Source organism: Cydia strobilella, chromosome 8, assembly GCF_947568885.1.
Source record: "Cydia strobilella chromosome 8, ilCydStro3.1, whole genome shotgun sequence".
NCBI classification, from domain to species: domain Eukaryota; kingdom Metazoa; phylum Arthropoda; class Insecta; order Lepidoptera; family Tortricidae; genus Cydia; species Cydia strobilella.
In genome coordinates this window covers 1,993,714-2,011,149 of record NC_086048.1, presented here as the reverse complement: position 1 = coordinate 2,011,149, position 17,436 = coordinate 1,993,714, and the positions used below count along the sequence as shown (strand labels likewise).

General features: G+C 37.5%; 3 protein-coding genes across 3 annotated transcripts in view; 2 read left to right on the top strand and 1 right to left on the bottom strand.

The window, feature by feature from the left end:
- LOC134743375 (uncharacterized) overlaps nucleotides 1-17,436 on the top strand; it is a 548,210-nt gene that overhangs the window by 155,924 nt on the left and 374,850 nt on the right. The gene's annotated exons all lie outside the window — the stretch shown is intronic.
- LOC134743456 (angiotensin-converting enzyme) overlaps nucleotides 1-17,436 on the top strand; it is a 216,103-nt gene that overhangs the window by 36,689 nt on the left and 161,978 nt on the right. The window contains exons 8-9 of the mRNA XM_063676887.1: nucleotides 9,241-9,484; nucleotides 12,627-12,725. Of these exons, the coding sequence (XP_063532957.1) occupies nucleotides 9,241-9,484; nucleotides 12,627-12,725 (343 nt within the window). The remainder of the gene's footprint in view (nucleotides 1-9,240; nucleotides 9,485-12,626; nucleotides 12,726-17,436) is intronic.
- Nucleotides 15,320-17,161, bottom strand: LOC134743343 (keratinocyte proline-rich protein-like). Its single transcript, XM_063676735.1, has 2 exons — nucleotides 17,150-17,161; nucleotides 15,320-16,741 (listed from the first exon to the last, which is right to left on the bottom strand). The coding sequence occupies exons 1-2, from the start codon at nucleotides 17,159-17,161 to the stop codon at nucleotides 15,443-15,445; spliced, it is 1,311 nt and encodes a 436-aa protein (XP_063532805.1). The 3' UTR covers nucleotides 15,320-15,442.

The window sequence follows — 17,436 nt, the reverse complement described above, 5'->3', positions numbered from 1 at the left end:
GGTTGCCGACGCTTCTTTCAAACACTTAAGTGTCTTAGGTAGATATCTAACTATAAATGTGTCGTAAAAAACATTACCTACATCTTTAAAACAATTTTAATAGTACCTACGTAGCTTGTAAGTAACTATCGTACAAATAATAACAGTAGGTGGTAGGTGTAAGTACCTATATTGAGAATGTTTACTTACAACCTCATCTGTCGAAAGAGGAAAAAAAGAAATATTTATTTGTTTTGTTGTTTCTGCATCCATCCACACTATAAGCTGTGTTATTTGGCATAGCGCGCGGTGACGTGCATGGGAGAGCGCGTGTGGCAACCATCTGGCTAGCTTTAGTACCGCCGGCGGGAAGCGAGTCGTAGGTATAAATCCGAGCTCGCGCGGAGAGTTCCATAGGCCTGCTATGGTTTTCATACTACCTTAACGATTGGCGCGCATCTCACGCACGAATTATACTTCATTTCGCAAACACCAAGTGGCGTGAGCGATCTCGAACCATAACAAATTGTTAATATCTGAATCAGGCTATCTATCTCTTAATTAAATACTGATTGATTGAAATTAGATCACGAAAGACAAATAGCGTTAAGATGCAGTGTTGCCGTCTGAACAGTTTCGACATATAGAACGTTCGTATTAGGAAACTGAGACAGTATGATATTTCGTGTTACATCGTTCGCTAAATTGCAGTGCAACTTTTTGTCTTAATGAGAGTGAATTGAGGCAGGCGGGGCTCACTCCGCGATTTCGTCGCGTCGCTACAGGTACACGTGCGGCCCACACCAATTTTGGTGTCTAGCCATAGTAGTTGCCGTGCACCGCTACGGATCGGACGCCTGCTCGCGTTTGCGCCACCTTGCGGTCATATCTGTTGTAATAGACGCGTTTTGTTAGAGAGTGAACCTTCTGTACCTAGTATTATTATTTATACTGTGATTGAGGATAGAGTTAACTTACTGGATTGTTTCGGGAGTAGCGTACTTGAGGAGCTTAGCTGTGGGCTTTAGCAAGGTGATGATAACTAGAACTGAAACTATTTACATTTTTAAGTTACCATATAATTGTTAATTAACATGAATTACTGATAAATTATAAAAAAAATAAAATTAAAATTAAAAAGCTTTTATTTCGGATTAATTACATCCATAGAATTACATATTATTAAAATTAAAATTAAAACAATTAAATTAATGTTAAACTTAAAACTAACTTAAACTAAACATATTAAAAAAAAAAAAAAAAAAAAAAAATCTGCACGTGGCGCGTGCGATTTCGCCCAGTGGCCAAATATCGGGCTGTCATATGCCCCTGCGACCGCACTCAGGAGCCCGTTGGTGCTGCCGCGTCCACATCCACGTCATCATTTTGAGACGCAGTGACCCAATGCCCCAGGTACTTAAACTGTGTTACTAATTTCAACTGAACGCCCCCTAACATGACTGGTGGTAATATAGAAGTGTTCTGTAAATTTCGTAGTTACTAACTTTAAGCTAATTTTGCGGTTTCACTCACGTATTTTTAGTCACTCGCGCGACATGTTTCGGAGAGCCTAGGTCTCCATTTTCAAGCACTAACAGTGACTGAATGAGTAGCGTTCACGACGGCCGCACGTCACGTACTGCAGCGCGCCGCGTCGCGCGAGTGACTAAAAATACGTGAGTGAAACAGCAATAATAGCTTAAAGTTAATATGTCTCACGATAGTTAGACTTAACAACTGATCTCTGATAAGAAATGCTTATTTCAGACGATGTTCCATTTTTTTTTGGCTTAGTTGCGTAAGCTACTGAATAGGTACTGATAGTTTCATGCTTATCCCTTTCAGATGCACAACGTCTAAAAATATTGCCACATAAGCCTTACAATTTAATTGAGATACTTAAAATAATTTACTGAGACGTACCATAATCGGTCGGTCGCAGTGTAGAAAGTTCACGGAAATTAATACCAAATAACGATTACGATAGCGTTATACAACTCGCGCGCATCTCGCTGCGCTTGCGCCAACCCATGATGTATAGAGCTGGAAGTGCCACATTGTTGCTTGCCATAAGGACGCCCTGGCAGATTATTCGTTTAAAACACGTCTAGATATAAGAAATGTAATGACTTAAGCTAGTCCTGTAAAGTTGCATTTTGTTTTAAATAAATTGAATTGAAATTGATTTATGGTAAGCGCCAAAGTAGTACCTTTTGATTGAAAACGTCACATATTGTAGGGCGTCCGCTAATTGGCGCGGGTTCACAGAGCGGGTGAGCGGTTTAAGGTGCAGTAGGTTCCGAAAACGGAGTTTTGAAAATGTCGCAGCGCTTTCTTGGATCACAATACGGTTGCCGTAAATTTGTACAGGTATCGAAATTTTCCAATTACAAATTTAAAAAAAATCCTTTGCTTCCTGTAGAAATTCCCGAGAAGTAATAAGTGTGACAGGGAGGCAACACGTCAAACGTGTTTCGCGGTCCTCTGATGCCGCAATGCAATGAAAATTGCATGCAAGTTCTTTACTAGTCTACGGCTCGCTTAAGATTTTCGCTTCGCTCAAGCGATACTTAATGGAATCAATAGAGTATATTACGCGAAACTCTGCGTAGGGGGCACCACTACCACAATCTGAAGGTCTATATCTATATTGCATATTTGAGGGATAAAGAGGCAGATGGCGAAATTTCGGATTCGCGTTTCCTGGCAGGTCCTCTGTAAACAAACCGCCTTGACGCATCAATGTCATATCTTATTACCTATCTCTGAAAATTTGTCAAAAAACTTATAGGCACAGTATGTATAAGTTACTCTATGGTTTATTAAAGGCTGCACTCTGGTGGCAGAACATTGCGCTGTCACTTCCAGCTCGATTTGATCTAGAGCAAAAGCGGTCAAGTTCAGGGCACTCCACTTAACATGCCACTTTGTACCGTGTTTTGACACAGCGTTAATGGCGGCCCGATTTTACCGTTTTATTAGTTGTTTTATAGTGAAAATGGGTTAAAAGGTATTAAAAGCTGTTTAAAATGGTTCTCGCTAGTTTTCATGGCATGTTTCGTGATTCAAGGACCGTATATGACTAAATCTTTTAGTTATCGGAACGAAAAGCATAGGGCTCAAAACCTTTTTTTTACTTTACTGTAGACATAATTTTTTTTAGTTTGAAGGCTTATTTTCGTCCTTATCAGTGTGTTAACCCTCTAACTTCATTAAATTTTTACGATGAAAACCCACTAAGTTATTATTACTATAAAGACGACGTAACAAACAATGAAATTGTCATAATCACAACCTGTACCACGTAACCAAACCGTCGTAAGCGCCGGTAAAATTCATGGCGCTTACGCGTTTAGGTCGCGAGACTCACGCTCCGCTTCTATGGTATTATCCCAAAACGGCAGCAACTCATGGCGCAAGATACTGGTTCTCTGTGCCGGTTAATACGTTAGTAATAATAGTTCAATGTGAAAGCTTGAGAAAAATGTATCCAAATCATTGCTTAATATGTAATATCCACAGAAAATTCGCCGTTTTTTCCGAAGGTTTTTGACACGTAGGTATATGAAATATGTCTATATATGTGGTATTTTCTATAAAAAGGGACCTTATTGTCGATGGCGCTTACGCCATTATAAACGATGCTCCGATATAAATACAATGCCGCGCGTTGTACGGCGTAAGCGCCATCGACAATAAGGTTTTCATAGAAAATGCCCCATTTTAGATATAGACAGCTCTGTTTGCTAGAACCACTGTTTTTATAGACAATATGGAGGAAGTTTACTTTACTTGCCACGGTTACCTTAGCTTTTAGTTCCCCCACCAAACAACACACATTGCCAACAACATTTCAAATCAACCGATGAGCCATGATTTATTTAGTAGCGACCGCTACATTTGTATAACTAAGTGAGACGTGATGGATGTAACTTGAGGCGTATTCTGATTCTACTAAAAGGTTATGAATATGATCTAGATTTGTTATGGATAGGGAATGCAAACCGGTTTTTATTTGTATGAAATTTCGGTTAATAACCGATTATTAAATGGTTTTTCCATAAAATTAAAAACCTGTATGCTTTGGTTATGGATATGATCGTCAATCTCAAAAATGACGTTTCTAGAGTAAGACCAAGATAACTGCATCGAATTTGACAGCACAGAGCGTGAAAGTGTTATCATAAACTTCAAATGTCTATAAAATGTTGACGTTTAAAATAACACTTCCACAGTCTAGTATGCTATCAAACGCGATGCACAGTTATCTTGGTGTAACTCTAGTTGAAGAACTAAGAATCATAGCTATGATTAAATATCCATCAAATTGTGTATAAATATCTTGGAGGATATAACCAAACGGAGTACCCATTATATGGACTGACGTTTATCTGACATGGCTGTTTGTATGTTACGTATATAGGTATATTTGACCGCCTCCTTTGCAAAAATTGGCACTGTTTTGTACAGAAAATTACATACATATCCATTTGGTTAGATGTAGTGTAGGGACGCCCGGCCGGAAGCAGGCGGGCTGTCGATCACATGTCGTGTTCATTCAGCCCAATTCCCTGTAGTTGGAGCTGCAGGTTACTGTCCCGGCGGCATTCCCACACCATTCTCCTCAAATCTTCTTGTTTTCCTGCAGAACAGAAGGACATCTTTAAGTTCGATATCCTTTAGTTCGTTTTCTTCTAGTATGTCTCTACCGAATGTATTATAACGCGGTGCCGCGTACACAGTACATTCTGCTAGTAAGTGTAAGCTAGTTTCCTCCCTACCACAGTGTGGACAGGAGGCGTCTGCACTGATTCTCATTATCTTAAGGTGTCTATCCATTTGTTTATATCCTCCAAGAAAAATATAGATAGATAGATAGAAAACTATTTATTGTCACACCTCAGTAAAAGATACGGCTTAAAGAAAAACAATAACAAATCAATATATATACTCCATAATGTCAATATCCAGGAGGGAAAATAGGGATTTGTATGGTGAAGCGGTCATCCACTTATCCTCTTATGAACTGGACTGGTCCGCTCCTTTTATAAAGAACACTATAATTTCTTGAGAAAACCTCGGAAAGGAATTTCATTCCACAGCCGCGTTCGCGGAAGGAAATTATGTAATTTATATGAACCTGTTAAAACCTAACCAGGAATGATCACGCGCCATGATTTAGATTTAGATTTGGATTTTAGATTTATATTTCAGGATAAAAATTACACTATAAATTTGCATCAATGTCAAAATTATGCTTATATTCTTATCATGGTCGTCTTCGTATCATGTTGCGGAATTTAACTGGAACTAATATTTTCATACTATACTGAACTGTCACCCTATACTATACATGAGAATAACAGCGCCCTCTTGACAATGATCATATATTTCTGGTCAGGCTTTAATTAACCAGCAAACTAAAAGTGTTGATATTTAAAATTGCCTCATAATTGCATTACTCTAAATCAGTTACTGAATTGATCGCTAGATATCTCTTTTTAAAATGCAAACTAGCTAACGGTGTGTTTTCCTGAAACAATGGAGTCAAACAGTCAATCAGTTTCCAATGACATAGTAAACAAAAATAAAGTGACTGATATAGTCAAGTGGAACAGTAAAAAAAACCGTGCTTAGTGACAGGAAAGTGAACCTTAAAGTGCGGATTTACAACAGCCAGGTGCGAACAATAGTTATTTGTTATACAAGGGTGCAAAGTTGTATTTTACCCGCGAGTGTAGAATTGAAACACAAGCAAGCGAAAGGATTCTATAGGTGAACCACGAGCGAAGCGAGTGGTTCTAAAATAGAATCCTGAGCGTAGCGAGTGTTTCAACACACGAGAAGTAAAATACATTTGCGCCCGTGTATAACACAAAACTTTTCACCTCACTATAGCGAGGAAAATGCAACATCCACAGGCGTTAGATCATCTTCATCACTGGAATCACTCATTTCTTTACGATATTATAACAGAAAACTCTGGAAGTTGTGTATTTTTACGCGAGTCGGTGAGAAAAGATTTTTAGTAAAAAAATTGTTGACAATGTTGACATTTCTGACGTATGAAATGTCAACGATGCGTTTTGAAATTGCATCGACTCAACTTGTGCGTTCTGAATTATATTTAACATCATTATAAAAAAAACAAACGTTTCTTATGGAATTTTAAGGTTTATGACTTTAAATCATTAAATAAAGCTAAATTTGGTATTTTTCATTAGATTCTCAAACCATTTATTTAATGATAATTAATATCAAACGAATCATTATCATAAACGATTTACGTTTTGTTATCTGTCAAGCTAAACACGCTCCATCCAAGGTCAAATTACTTTCCCCACTAGTGGATAAAACGCGTTTTTCCCCGCTTGTATTGAAGGATAAAAGACAACTTTCCGAGCTAGTGAGGGGAAAAATGGTTTTTTTTAATGTCTCTTGTAATAAAATGCATTTCTGAAGGTTTTTGACCAGTAAGTATTTTATGAAATAGGAGGCAAACGAACAGAGGAATCGCCTGATAGTAAGCGATTGCCGTCACCCATGGACACCTGCAACACCACAAGGGTTACAAGTGCGTTACCGAAATTGAAGCTCGGAGTACGCTCCTTTCTTGAAGATTTGAAGGCCGTATCGATCCGGAAATATCGCAGGCGACAGTTCATTTCACAGTTTAAGGGGCCCACCAATTACCACCGCCGGACGATATCAGCCTGTCTCTTCTATGATGTGAAGTGTCATAAACCGCACATTTGCTTTAATCATGCAAGTAAACAGGGGACATAAATAATTCACCAAGAACCACGAACGTGTAGAATAACTATTCTGTTCACATCTCATAAACATAAAACATATATCTGAAGTTTGTTTCACCAATAAACACCTAATAAAAATGCAGACCTTGTACTTGTAATCTTAAACCCTAATAGTATTATCTCAAGCACGTAAACAAAGCCAGAGAAAGCGCGGAAGCGGCCAACACGGAAACTAATACGGTTACTATGTTACATAATTCTAGTAATCCTGAGATACTGGAAACTGGTTAGTGAGAGATTTATCAGCTCGCTTTAAAGAAATACAGGCCTAGTACTGAATTAGAGGAAAAACTACAAGTAAGAATTGTTGATTACCCCTCTCCAATCTTAAGACCAAATTTGCTGATATTAATGATTCACCTCAATTGAATTCTCTCTTCTTAGTGCGTTTATTTTGAAATTGAAATTTGTTTCAAAAAGTGATCGTAGTTAAAAAAAATACAGCGAATTTAAGTTTTTCATGCAAAAATTGTTTTTGCTCTATTTATAAACTGGAGCTATATGAACTAATTACAGACCTAGATATACCTCATGTCATTGTATGTGCAAAGTTTCATTACAATACAACACGTAGTTTTAAAATGAGAACGAAACTCCGTTTGTATGGGAAGGTAAAATTCGGCCCAGCTTGCCGGGGACTCATAATTGTGTGTTTTTAATTTTAATATAGATTTTATAATAATATGTGTGCTAGTTTTAAGGTATTTATCTATGGACCAATAGTTACCTGATAATAAAGATTTTCATTTCATTTCATTACTACAACACACATTTATTTATCAATGTAGCAACATCAACAGTTTCAACTGATAATATCTGTATAATAAGGTATATGAACTGTCAGTTGATATTACGGATGGTAAATAGTAGTAAAAGTGTCATTTGTATACGTGATGTGAAACTTAACGACTACTTGTATCCCTGCATTAAGTAAATGTAATGTCTTAGAACTTTCTCTGTCTATATTTGGATTTGAACTATCAATTTTTGTACGGATATGATCGTACTTGTCTTCGTGACAGCGTAATAATGACACATTAGGTACTTCTGTTTAAAAGTTCCTTCCGCTATATCACTAACATTTATATACATATTAAAATTATGCGAGCTATGGAAAGGGCTATGCTCGGAGTCTCTCTGAGGGATCGGATTCGTAATGAAGTCATCCGTCAGAGAACTAAAGTCGTCGACATAACACACAGGATTGGCAAGCTGAAGTGGCAGTGGGTCGGTCATATTAGCCGTAGAACCGACAACCGTTGGGGTAGACGAGTTCTCGAGTGGAGACCGCGTATCGGTATCCCCGAAACCTGGCCCCGCTCAAACGGTATCACCAGGCTAGGGGTTGCGGGGTTGGATAACGGCCGGTAGCGATAAAGCTGGCTTACAACGGATCGCACAGTCGTCCTCAAATCGACGACGGAAGACCGCCCCACGAAGATGGGGCGCGAAATGGATACAGTCTCCGCAACAGGGATGTTGAAGAGACCCCTCACACCCTCCCAAAAGGGTATCGAGAAGATACAACTGACTGGTGCGTATCGGCAAACGTAGCGTAGGACGCCATCAAACTAGATGGAGCGATGACCTTTGCAAGGAGGCTGGCAAGAGCTGGATCAGAGTTGCCGCCAATCGTGCTCAATGGCGTGCAATCTTCATTGACACGTGTCAAAATTCAATATAAATCCTACATTTTTGGGCTAGCCTCCTCTTAAAAAGTGACATTTATTTTATCACATGGATAACGCTACGCCTAAAAGTCACTGTATACCTTATTAACCTAAATAAAGCCCTATAATCATGTGTATAAAGTTTATTACACAGTGTAGAATATAAGAGCGTTAGTTTTTGAGAATGAAACGGATTCGCGTCCTTAAACTAATTGGTGTAACTAGACTGTGACAGCAGCCGTGCGTTAATACAATGGTGGCAATCCTATTGTTTCATTTGTTCTTAAAAATTCACTTACGAAATGTTGTGTAATACCACGTTTGTTCGGCCTGTGCAATGTATTGGTTAAGGGTTTGTTTGTAAAGTGGTTTTGTAGAAAATATTAGTTCGATGTATATAAATCATGGCTTTATTACGAGTTGTTGACCTCGAGAACCCCCATGGCTCCGCTATTTTGAAAAAATCTATATTTGTCAAAAATTTACAAAAAAATTAACGAAAGCAACTTTTGCCCAAGATGAAACGGAGACACTTCCCCCGCTCGGCCAATGATATCATACAATACAATCAATGAAATATTTGGTGTAACCCCAGATTCAGAACTGATGACATACGCTCTCATTAAGGCGGTTCCCTGAGCCAGAAGGCGAAAAATCTCCTTATATTTTCATGTTTTACTAAGAGGCGTTGATATTCGTAGACGTGGAAAAAATCCTTATGGGTTAATCCTTGTACACATAAATACTATGTATTAACACTGAATATTCTTCCACAGGTTTCCACGAGGCCATAGGCGAAGCGATCGCCCTCTCTGTCTCCTCCCCCCGCCACCTCCAGACCTTAGGCCTCGTCCAACGCTCCGTGGCCGACACGGCCCATGATACCAATTATCTTTTCACGCAAGCAATGGACAAGCTGGCGTTCCTGCCGTTTGCGTTGTCTATGGATAGATGGCGCTGGGATGTGTTCACGGGCGATGTTAGGAAGGAACAATATAACTGCCACTGGTGGAGGTTGAGGTTTGTATCATTTTTAGCTGATTTTAGTGTCACTGGGCAAAAGCCCTCTTTGTCTGATGGGTATGGAACAGAAGTGGTACTTTCAATATCTGCCTGTGTACGTCCTTCAAATGCATAAGTCTCGTCCCAAGATAATTCCCGTTTTGATGCCGTTCGTTGTCTTCGCTTCCAATTCCCTCAGCATGCAGTTTGTACATAGCCTATTAAATTTTAGTGTCCCGCCGCTGCGCTTAGCCCTTTTTCTGTTTTCCCCCCCCCATTTCATGTAGAATGCGTCCAAGTTGTCCCATCACCTTCTTTTTGGTCTGCTCGCAAGTCGCACCCCATTTCAAAACATTGTGGCATCATTAGCAGACGTTTCTGATTTAATACGAAATAAATTTACCGGGTTCCACTCCGTTACCTTTTTGGCAGAATGCCCAGCCCAAATCATACAAAATCGATAGGATTAGAGTACCATACTAAACTGTAGTAATATTGTATAATTATTGGATAGAAAAGCTAGCCACAGTTAGCTATATTCAAGGAAAAACAGCACCTACATACTATTAAAGAGATTAGGGACAAAACAGAAACAGTTATTGAAGAAAAGTGTGAATAGATGTCGCGAAAGGTGAGTTGGCAGAGGGATAAAAAATTTCCAGTTTTTAAATGAATAAGACAATTTATTTCAGAAAATCGCAATCATATCTTCACTTGCACTAAAGTAGAAATCAATACAAGCTCAATCATCAATGCGGCGATCAAATGTAATAGTAAAAACTATAGGGTAAATCACCCACGCAGCACCCACGTAGCAATCACGTTGAGGTAAATGCATCATGGGCCCCGAGGCCTGGGTAGTCATTTAAATCATAACCCATTGGATAACCACGCATAAGAGATGGGGTGACCACGTTGCTTTAGTAGACGGGACAGTCTTGTTTCATTTTGTCGTTGACATTTCTGAATTTTATTTATGTATTTGTATATTACATATATCGTTGTCTGAGTACCCATAACACAAGCCTTCTTGAGCTTACTGTGGGACTTAGTCAATCAGTGTAAGAATGTCCTATAATATTTATTTATTTATTATTTACTTCCCTCTTAAGAAAATATACAAAAATGATTAACATATATTAATATATATTAATATATTTGATTTCGTCCGTAGTAAACTCATCGTTATATGACATAATGTGTATGCCTGAACGCTTCAAATAATTAATAGGCGCGATTGTAGGTCAGCCAAGTATTTCAATAAAGATTGATGTAGTTGTACAGTTGATTTCAAAAACATATTTACAAACCAACGTTCCAAAAATGTCCTATAATATTTATTAATTTATTATTTACTTCCCTCTTAAGAAAATATACAAAAATGATTAACACACTAGTTCGTCCATAGTAAACTCATCATTATAAGACATAATGTGTATGCCTGAACGCTTCAAATAATTAATAGGTGCGATTGTAGGTCAGCTAAGTATTTCAATAAAGATTGATGTAGTTGTACAGTTGATTTCAAAAACATATTTACAAACCAACGTTCCAAAAATATATTTACACGACCTTATTGTCAGTGTCATAGAGTCGTGTAAATATAAGAATGTCCTATAATATTTATTAATTTATTATTTACTTCCCTCTTAAGAAAATATACAAAAATGATTAACACACTAGTTCGTCCGTAGTAAACTCATCATTATAAGACATAATGTGTATGCCTGAACGCTTCAAACAATCAATAGGCGCGATTGTAGGTCAGCCAAGTATTTCAATAAAGATTGATGTAGTTGTACAGTTGATTTCAAAAATATCTTTACAAACCAACGTTCCAAAAATATATTTACACGACCTTATTATCAGTGTGTTAGAGGCGCGTACGGATGAAGTATTTAATGATGGTCTAGTAATTTGATTGATAGCTCGATATGGTTTGTCGGAAACATTATGTTGCGGTATTGGTTTGCGTGAACCAAGCGATATATGTAAGCACATAATTAAGGGCCAGTTGCACCAACCACAATTAACAGACTGATTAACGTCAAGCAGCAGAGAACTATGAAACTTTCAATACAATAAAATTTAGCGAACGGTAAAACGGTGACAGACGGTTTGGTGCAACCGACCCTAAGACTTACACTATTACAATGTGTAAAATACCATATCGCCGCTATACTTACTCAACCTCGTATCTGCAACACTCATTTGATGACAAAAACACCCGTATTCCGAATGAAAGAGAAGCGACATTTCCATCAAATTATTGTTGCAGATATGAGGTTGAGTAAGTATAGCGATGATATGCAAAATATGAAGAAACATGTCACCCCATTCTGGGAATATGATGCAAAAAGCGTCATCGATTGTGACTGTAAAAAAGCGAAGATACTCGTAATGATAATAATGAATACGATTGCGTTTTTAATTATGTTAATTAGGATGGTTTAAGTATTCATATCTGGGAGACCGAGCTTTGCTCGGAAAACATATAAAAACTTAAAAATGCGCAATATTGTCTTCGGTTACCGCGATAGTTACTCATGAAATAAAACTATGAAAACGGATTATATCGCGTATATTGAATTTATAATACATCCCGACGTTTCGAACTCTTTACAGCGTTCGTGGTCAACGGGTGACTGAGGAAAAATTACTATTAATTAATACTATTATACTATTATTATACTATTATTATTAATTTTTCCTCAGTCACCCGTTGACCACGAACGCTGTAAAGAGTTCGAAACGTCGGGATGTATTATAAATTCAATATACGCGATATAATCCGTTTTCATAGTTTTATTTCTTAAAAATGCGCGTTATCCCAGAGATAAGACCTAGCTAGTTCGATTTTTGGTAACCCCCATATAGCAAATTTAATCGAAATCGTTAGTCGTTTCCGAGATCCCCGAAATATTTAAATATGTATACAAGAATTGCTCGTTTAAAGGTATTAGTTGATCGATGCTTGCTGCTTAATAATTATGACAATGTGGACTATTAAAATTACAATACATCTAATTCAGCCGACCGATCAAATACCGCAATGTAGGTAATGAAACTCGCATGCAAATTCTCCCACTGTCTATATGAGGCCTAAACCAAGATGAAATCTGTTAAAAAAATGGATAGTAATAAATATCTTTTGTCACAGGGAGCAGTACCAGGGCATCAAGCCGCCAGTCCTCCGCTCAGAGCTGGACTTCGATCCTGGTTCCAAGTACCACATTCCTGCCAACATACCCTACATCAGGTAAGTCTTAGTGATTTAGTTTATTTCATGCGACCGGAATGTCACTTACGAATGCAACTTGATGATTCGGAAAATTATACCGATGAAATCGTTATTTGGTTTGATGACATTGCATGGTAAGCAAATGTAGGTGTGTCAAACCGAAATTCTGCTTGCTAGCGATCTTAGAAAGGTCAAAAGAGTGGCGTTAGAAATTAATAAACTACTGATTTTATATCAAAAACGTGTCAAATGTGATGCGCAGCAAGACTAAGATGTAAGGTGCTAAATTTGAGGAATAACGGAAATAATTGATAGATTTATTGGTAAAATTAAAATCAAATGAAGTGAAGCGAATGAATGAATTAACGATAGAGGTATTTTTTAGGAATAACGATCATGAAAGCTACTTGAAGAAGCGGAATGGTTACACATAATAAAGATCTTAGTATGTATGTCAGTACATGTGATAGACCACAAAAATAAGAGGAATAGGAGAACGTAATGGGTCGTGATATGATATCATCATAATGATTTATAGCAGGAACCTAGAAAACGCAAAAAAAATGAAATCTCTTTTGGACACAAAAGAATTATCAGGGATTTACTTGACGAAGCTACTTTGTCTTTTACATAGTCTTTAAAATGTATACTATCTTGTTTATTTTCTATCACATAGTTTTCTTTATTGAGCAGCTGAAGTAATAACCTCCCCACATTCGCACAATTGGAGCTAAAAACATTAAACAAGGCAGGTACTCTGATTACGGTGATCATGTAATACGAATTAAGTAAATTGCATTTGCAAATACGTAACTCGGTTACTTTGTTTATGTCTAGCATGACGACTCATTATGATTTGAATTTTAAATTAATTAGACTAGTTTTAGAATGACTTAAGTACCTTTAACTTATTACGTATTTATCATTATCATTTTGCGTTAAATGTCCCTTATTTAAATGTGTTTCTGAAGAATCGAAATAAAATATAATTTTTATAGGTATCCTTAAAAACTTTTCGGAAACTCTTTTTCATTTCACCTTTTTACCTTCCTCCGTCCCTTTTTATCTTTCAGCTTTTTAATTTTTTTTCTCAGATGTATTAAAATAATACTTAGTTAGTTTGCCTTAATGCTCAAATGGTTTGCCATTCAGTACAAAACCAGATAACTTTGTTCTGAACTACAGATTGGTTACACAAATTGGAATAATTATTTTAGTGTTTGGGATATACAAACAAGATCTATTTTTTTTTATAATCCGTATAACTCTGCCAAAAAAAAACATATACATACCTGTAAATATTTTCAATCATTTTTTTTTTAATATGATCCAAATTAGTTCCAAAAGATAATCTTGTTGTGTATTGCTCTAACTATTTAACTCTAAGTGAGGTGTCACAATTTGTCTCGATTTTATCTATCATTCGTCAATCACTAAACATAAATACGTTTATGATTCCAACACTGTGAAACCAGAATACTTTAGCGTTACGTAAATATTATATAACATCCTTATATTTAGTAATATTCAGCCTAACCCGTAACTTATGTATGTGTATGCATAATTATACCACTCAACTCAAAAACGGCTCAACTGCGCATAAACTTTAATTTAAAAGTATACCTTTTAGAAATAAAGCCAATCTTGATTTTAATGAGGTAAAGTGACAAGTCTTATCAGAGATTTAGTCTAATCTAAGTCATAAGCTCCTTGCAATTAGCATCATAATCACATGTCAAATAAAATGTATTTGAGTTGTTTTGGTTCTGAGAGAATTGCGGTTACTAGCATGCAATGTTTTCGCTCCCAAGACTTTAACGGCCAGATAAAATGAAAGAGATAAGTTTTTTACATATTCTTGACGATTAAAGCTTTTTAGGAAAAACACTTAATGAACTAACTTGATCATAATCACACACATATGAACAATAAAAAAAAACGATTTTAAAGTCATGTTTTAAAATATTTTAATATTAGGTACCTAAGTAACGTTAGTTTGGTTACGATGCTAACTTAAAATTATGTGTCACTGGAGCGAACTGCCAAAAGTCATTCACTCGTTCTAGAACGGTAGTTGTTAGAGATTATATCATACAACCGCCTATTTTATACCTCTTTTTACTCAACTACCGAAAAAGGGTTATATTTACTTATTTAAGGGTTTATTTCTGGGTTAAGGGTTATATGTTCTTGTATAATACTGCTGTATGTTAAGCTTATTGTACCTGTTACTGTTTTTTTACTGCGACAATAAATGACTTTTTGTTTATTTCATATTTTTGACATAAATGTATATTTAGCCTATAATTGATAAATGGGCGAATCCATTTTTTGACCGAAACTAATAGTCTGTCCACAACATTTAAATGTCAATCGAAAAAAATCTTATAAATAATAAGTATATTTTACTTTTATATTATTTTATGTTATAGGTTACAAGCGGTTTCCTCTCCGATAGATCTAAAAATTAGACAAACATTAAATTGTAAACGTGATTTATTGGTAACTAAAGACTCATTTTTGGTAACACTAGAGAAGAAAAATGTCGGTCTAAAAGTTTATTCGCCCAAATACTTTTCATGAAGTAGGAAATGAAACATAAAATATTTAAAAAAATATCACGTTTTTAATACTCTCCGTACTATTTACACAAACCAGTCGCAAAAACTAAACAATACTTAAGTTGACTATACACAAGTTAACATTTACAAGCTAAACAACAAAGAGATCAGTCCTTAATGATGTCCGCCCTCGTAGCCTCCGAAATCATGGTGTTCATACCCATGACCCTGACCCTCCCCAAAACCTCCTCCTAGAGATTCGTGACCAGTGCTTTCGTGGCCGTGGTTACCTCCTCCTAGAGACTCCTGACCATGGCTTTCGTGACCGTAGATTTCGAGACCGTGGCTCTCATAACCTTGGCCCTCAAGACCAGAACTCTCACCACCATGGTGTTGATGAGACTCATGGTGGTGCTCCTGGATGACGGGAACTCCGATCTTCACCTGGTGAGGGACATGCTTCTCCACGTAGTGGGGAACGTGCTTCTCAATGTGAACTGGCACTGGCTTCTCGACTATGGTGTGGACGGGGATAGGCACCTTCTTCTCTACTGGGTAAGGCACGAGCTTCTCAACTGGGTAAGGCGCGGGGTAGGGCACTTTAACGGTGTAGGGCACAGGCTTCTCAACGTGAACTGGGACGGGCCTGTCAACGTGCACCTTCACTGGGTAGGGCACCTTTTTCTCCACTGGGTAAGGCACTTTCTTCTCAACTGTGTAGGGCACTGGCTTGTCAACATGGACGGGCACTGGGCGGTCAACATGAACCTTCACGGGGTAGTGGACGATCTTCTCAACTGGGTAGGGCACGTTCACCTTAACGGGAACCTTCACTGGGTATTTCACTTCTTTCTCTACCGGGTACGGCTGGGGTACGTGCACCTCGACGGGGACCGGTACGTGTTTCTCAACCGGGTAGGGGACCTTTTCGTAAACCTTGACGGGTACAGGCCTGTCAACGTGCACCTTCACAGGGTAAGGCACTTCCTTCTCAACTGGGTAAGGTTTCTTGATGTACTCAGGCACTTTGACGATTTCTTTTACTGAGTAGTGTACAGTTTTGATGACTGGGTACGGCTGGGGTACGTGTACTTTGACCGGGTAGTGGACGATCTTCTCGACGGGGTAAGGGATGTGTTTCTCCACGGGGTAGGGCACTGGGACTTTCTTCACTGTGGTGATAGTTTTGTGGACCTCGTGATGTTCGTGGCCATGGTTTTCCTCGTGTCCCTGGCTTTCTCCGTAGCCCTGGGACTCCTGGCCCCCGAAGTCGTGCCAGCCGAAGTCGGACAGGCCTCGCTTATCCTGTTTCTTCTCGGTCAGCTCAGCCTTTTTCTCCGCCTTCTCCTCTGCCGTGGCTAGGCTGATGGCCACGGCCAAGATTAGGGTGGATTTCTGGAACAGAAAATGGAATATGTACTTGCGATTGTTCAGGAGAAAAAAAAGTTCACTTTTGCGGTAAAGATGGTCACCCTACACCTATACATATTTTTACTTAATGCTTTTTTAAAGAAATATTTTTCAAAATTATTTTTAATTAAAAATACCTATATTGATTATTAGATCGTAAACAGTTAAATATTTTAATGTTTAAAATTAAGAAAAATAAAATTGCTGTCCTCTAAAATTTTCTATTAAAAATCATAAACACTAAGTATTTCTGTGTTTAAAATAAAGAAAAAGCTCACAAAAAATATTGTTATTTAAACCTATTAAATGACACTTTTAATTAATTATTTTTTATATGGCCAAGCACTTCTAAATGCAATTAAAATTAAAATTCGCACAATTTTTTTAACTGAATTTAAAATTTTCAAATTTAAATCTCGAAAACACTCAAATTCACATCACAACACTTCACTTTTTAAATTATTTACTAACCAATATTCTCATATTCGCTTTGCCAGTGTTACAGCGAATCCGACGGTGGAATGTGCCAAGCGTGCGAGTCCCAGCCGTTATATAGTGGGTGCAACCTCTGATCTCAGTGTGACTTTCGCCGTATGAGTATTTCGTGTGCGTGGTTTTTTTTTTTCAATAATGCTAGGGCGGTTTTCGGTAAACTGGTTCGATTAAGAAATTTAGTCTAATTTGGAGCGGTGATTAAAATGTTGATGAGTTGATGCGATTGTAGTTAAATCGTTGATTGATAAGATACGTTTCATAGA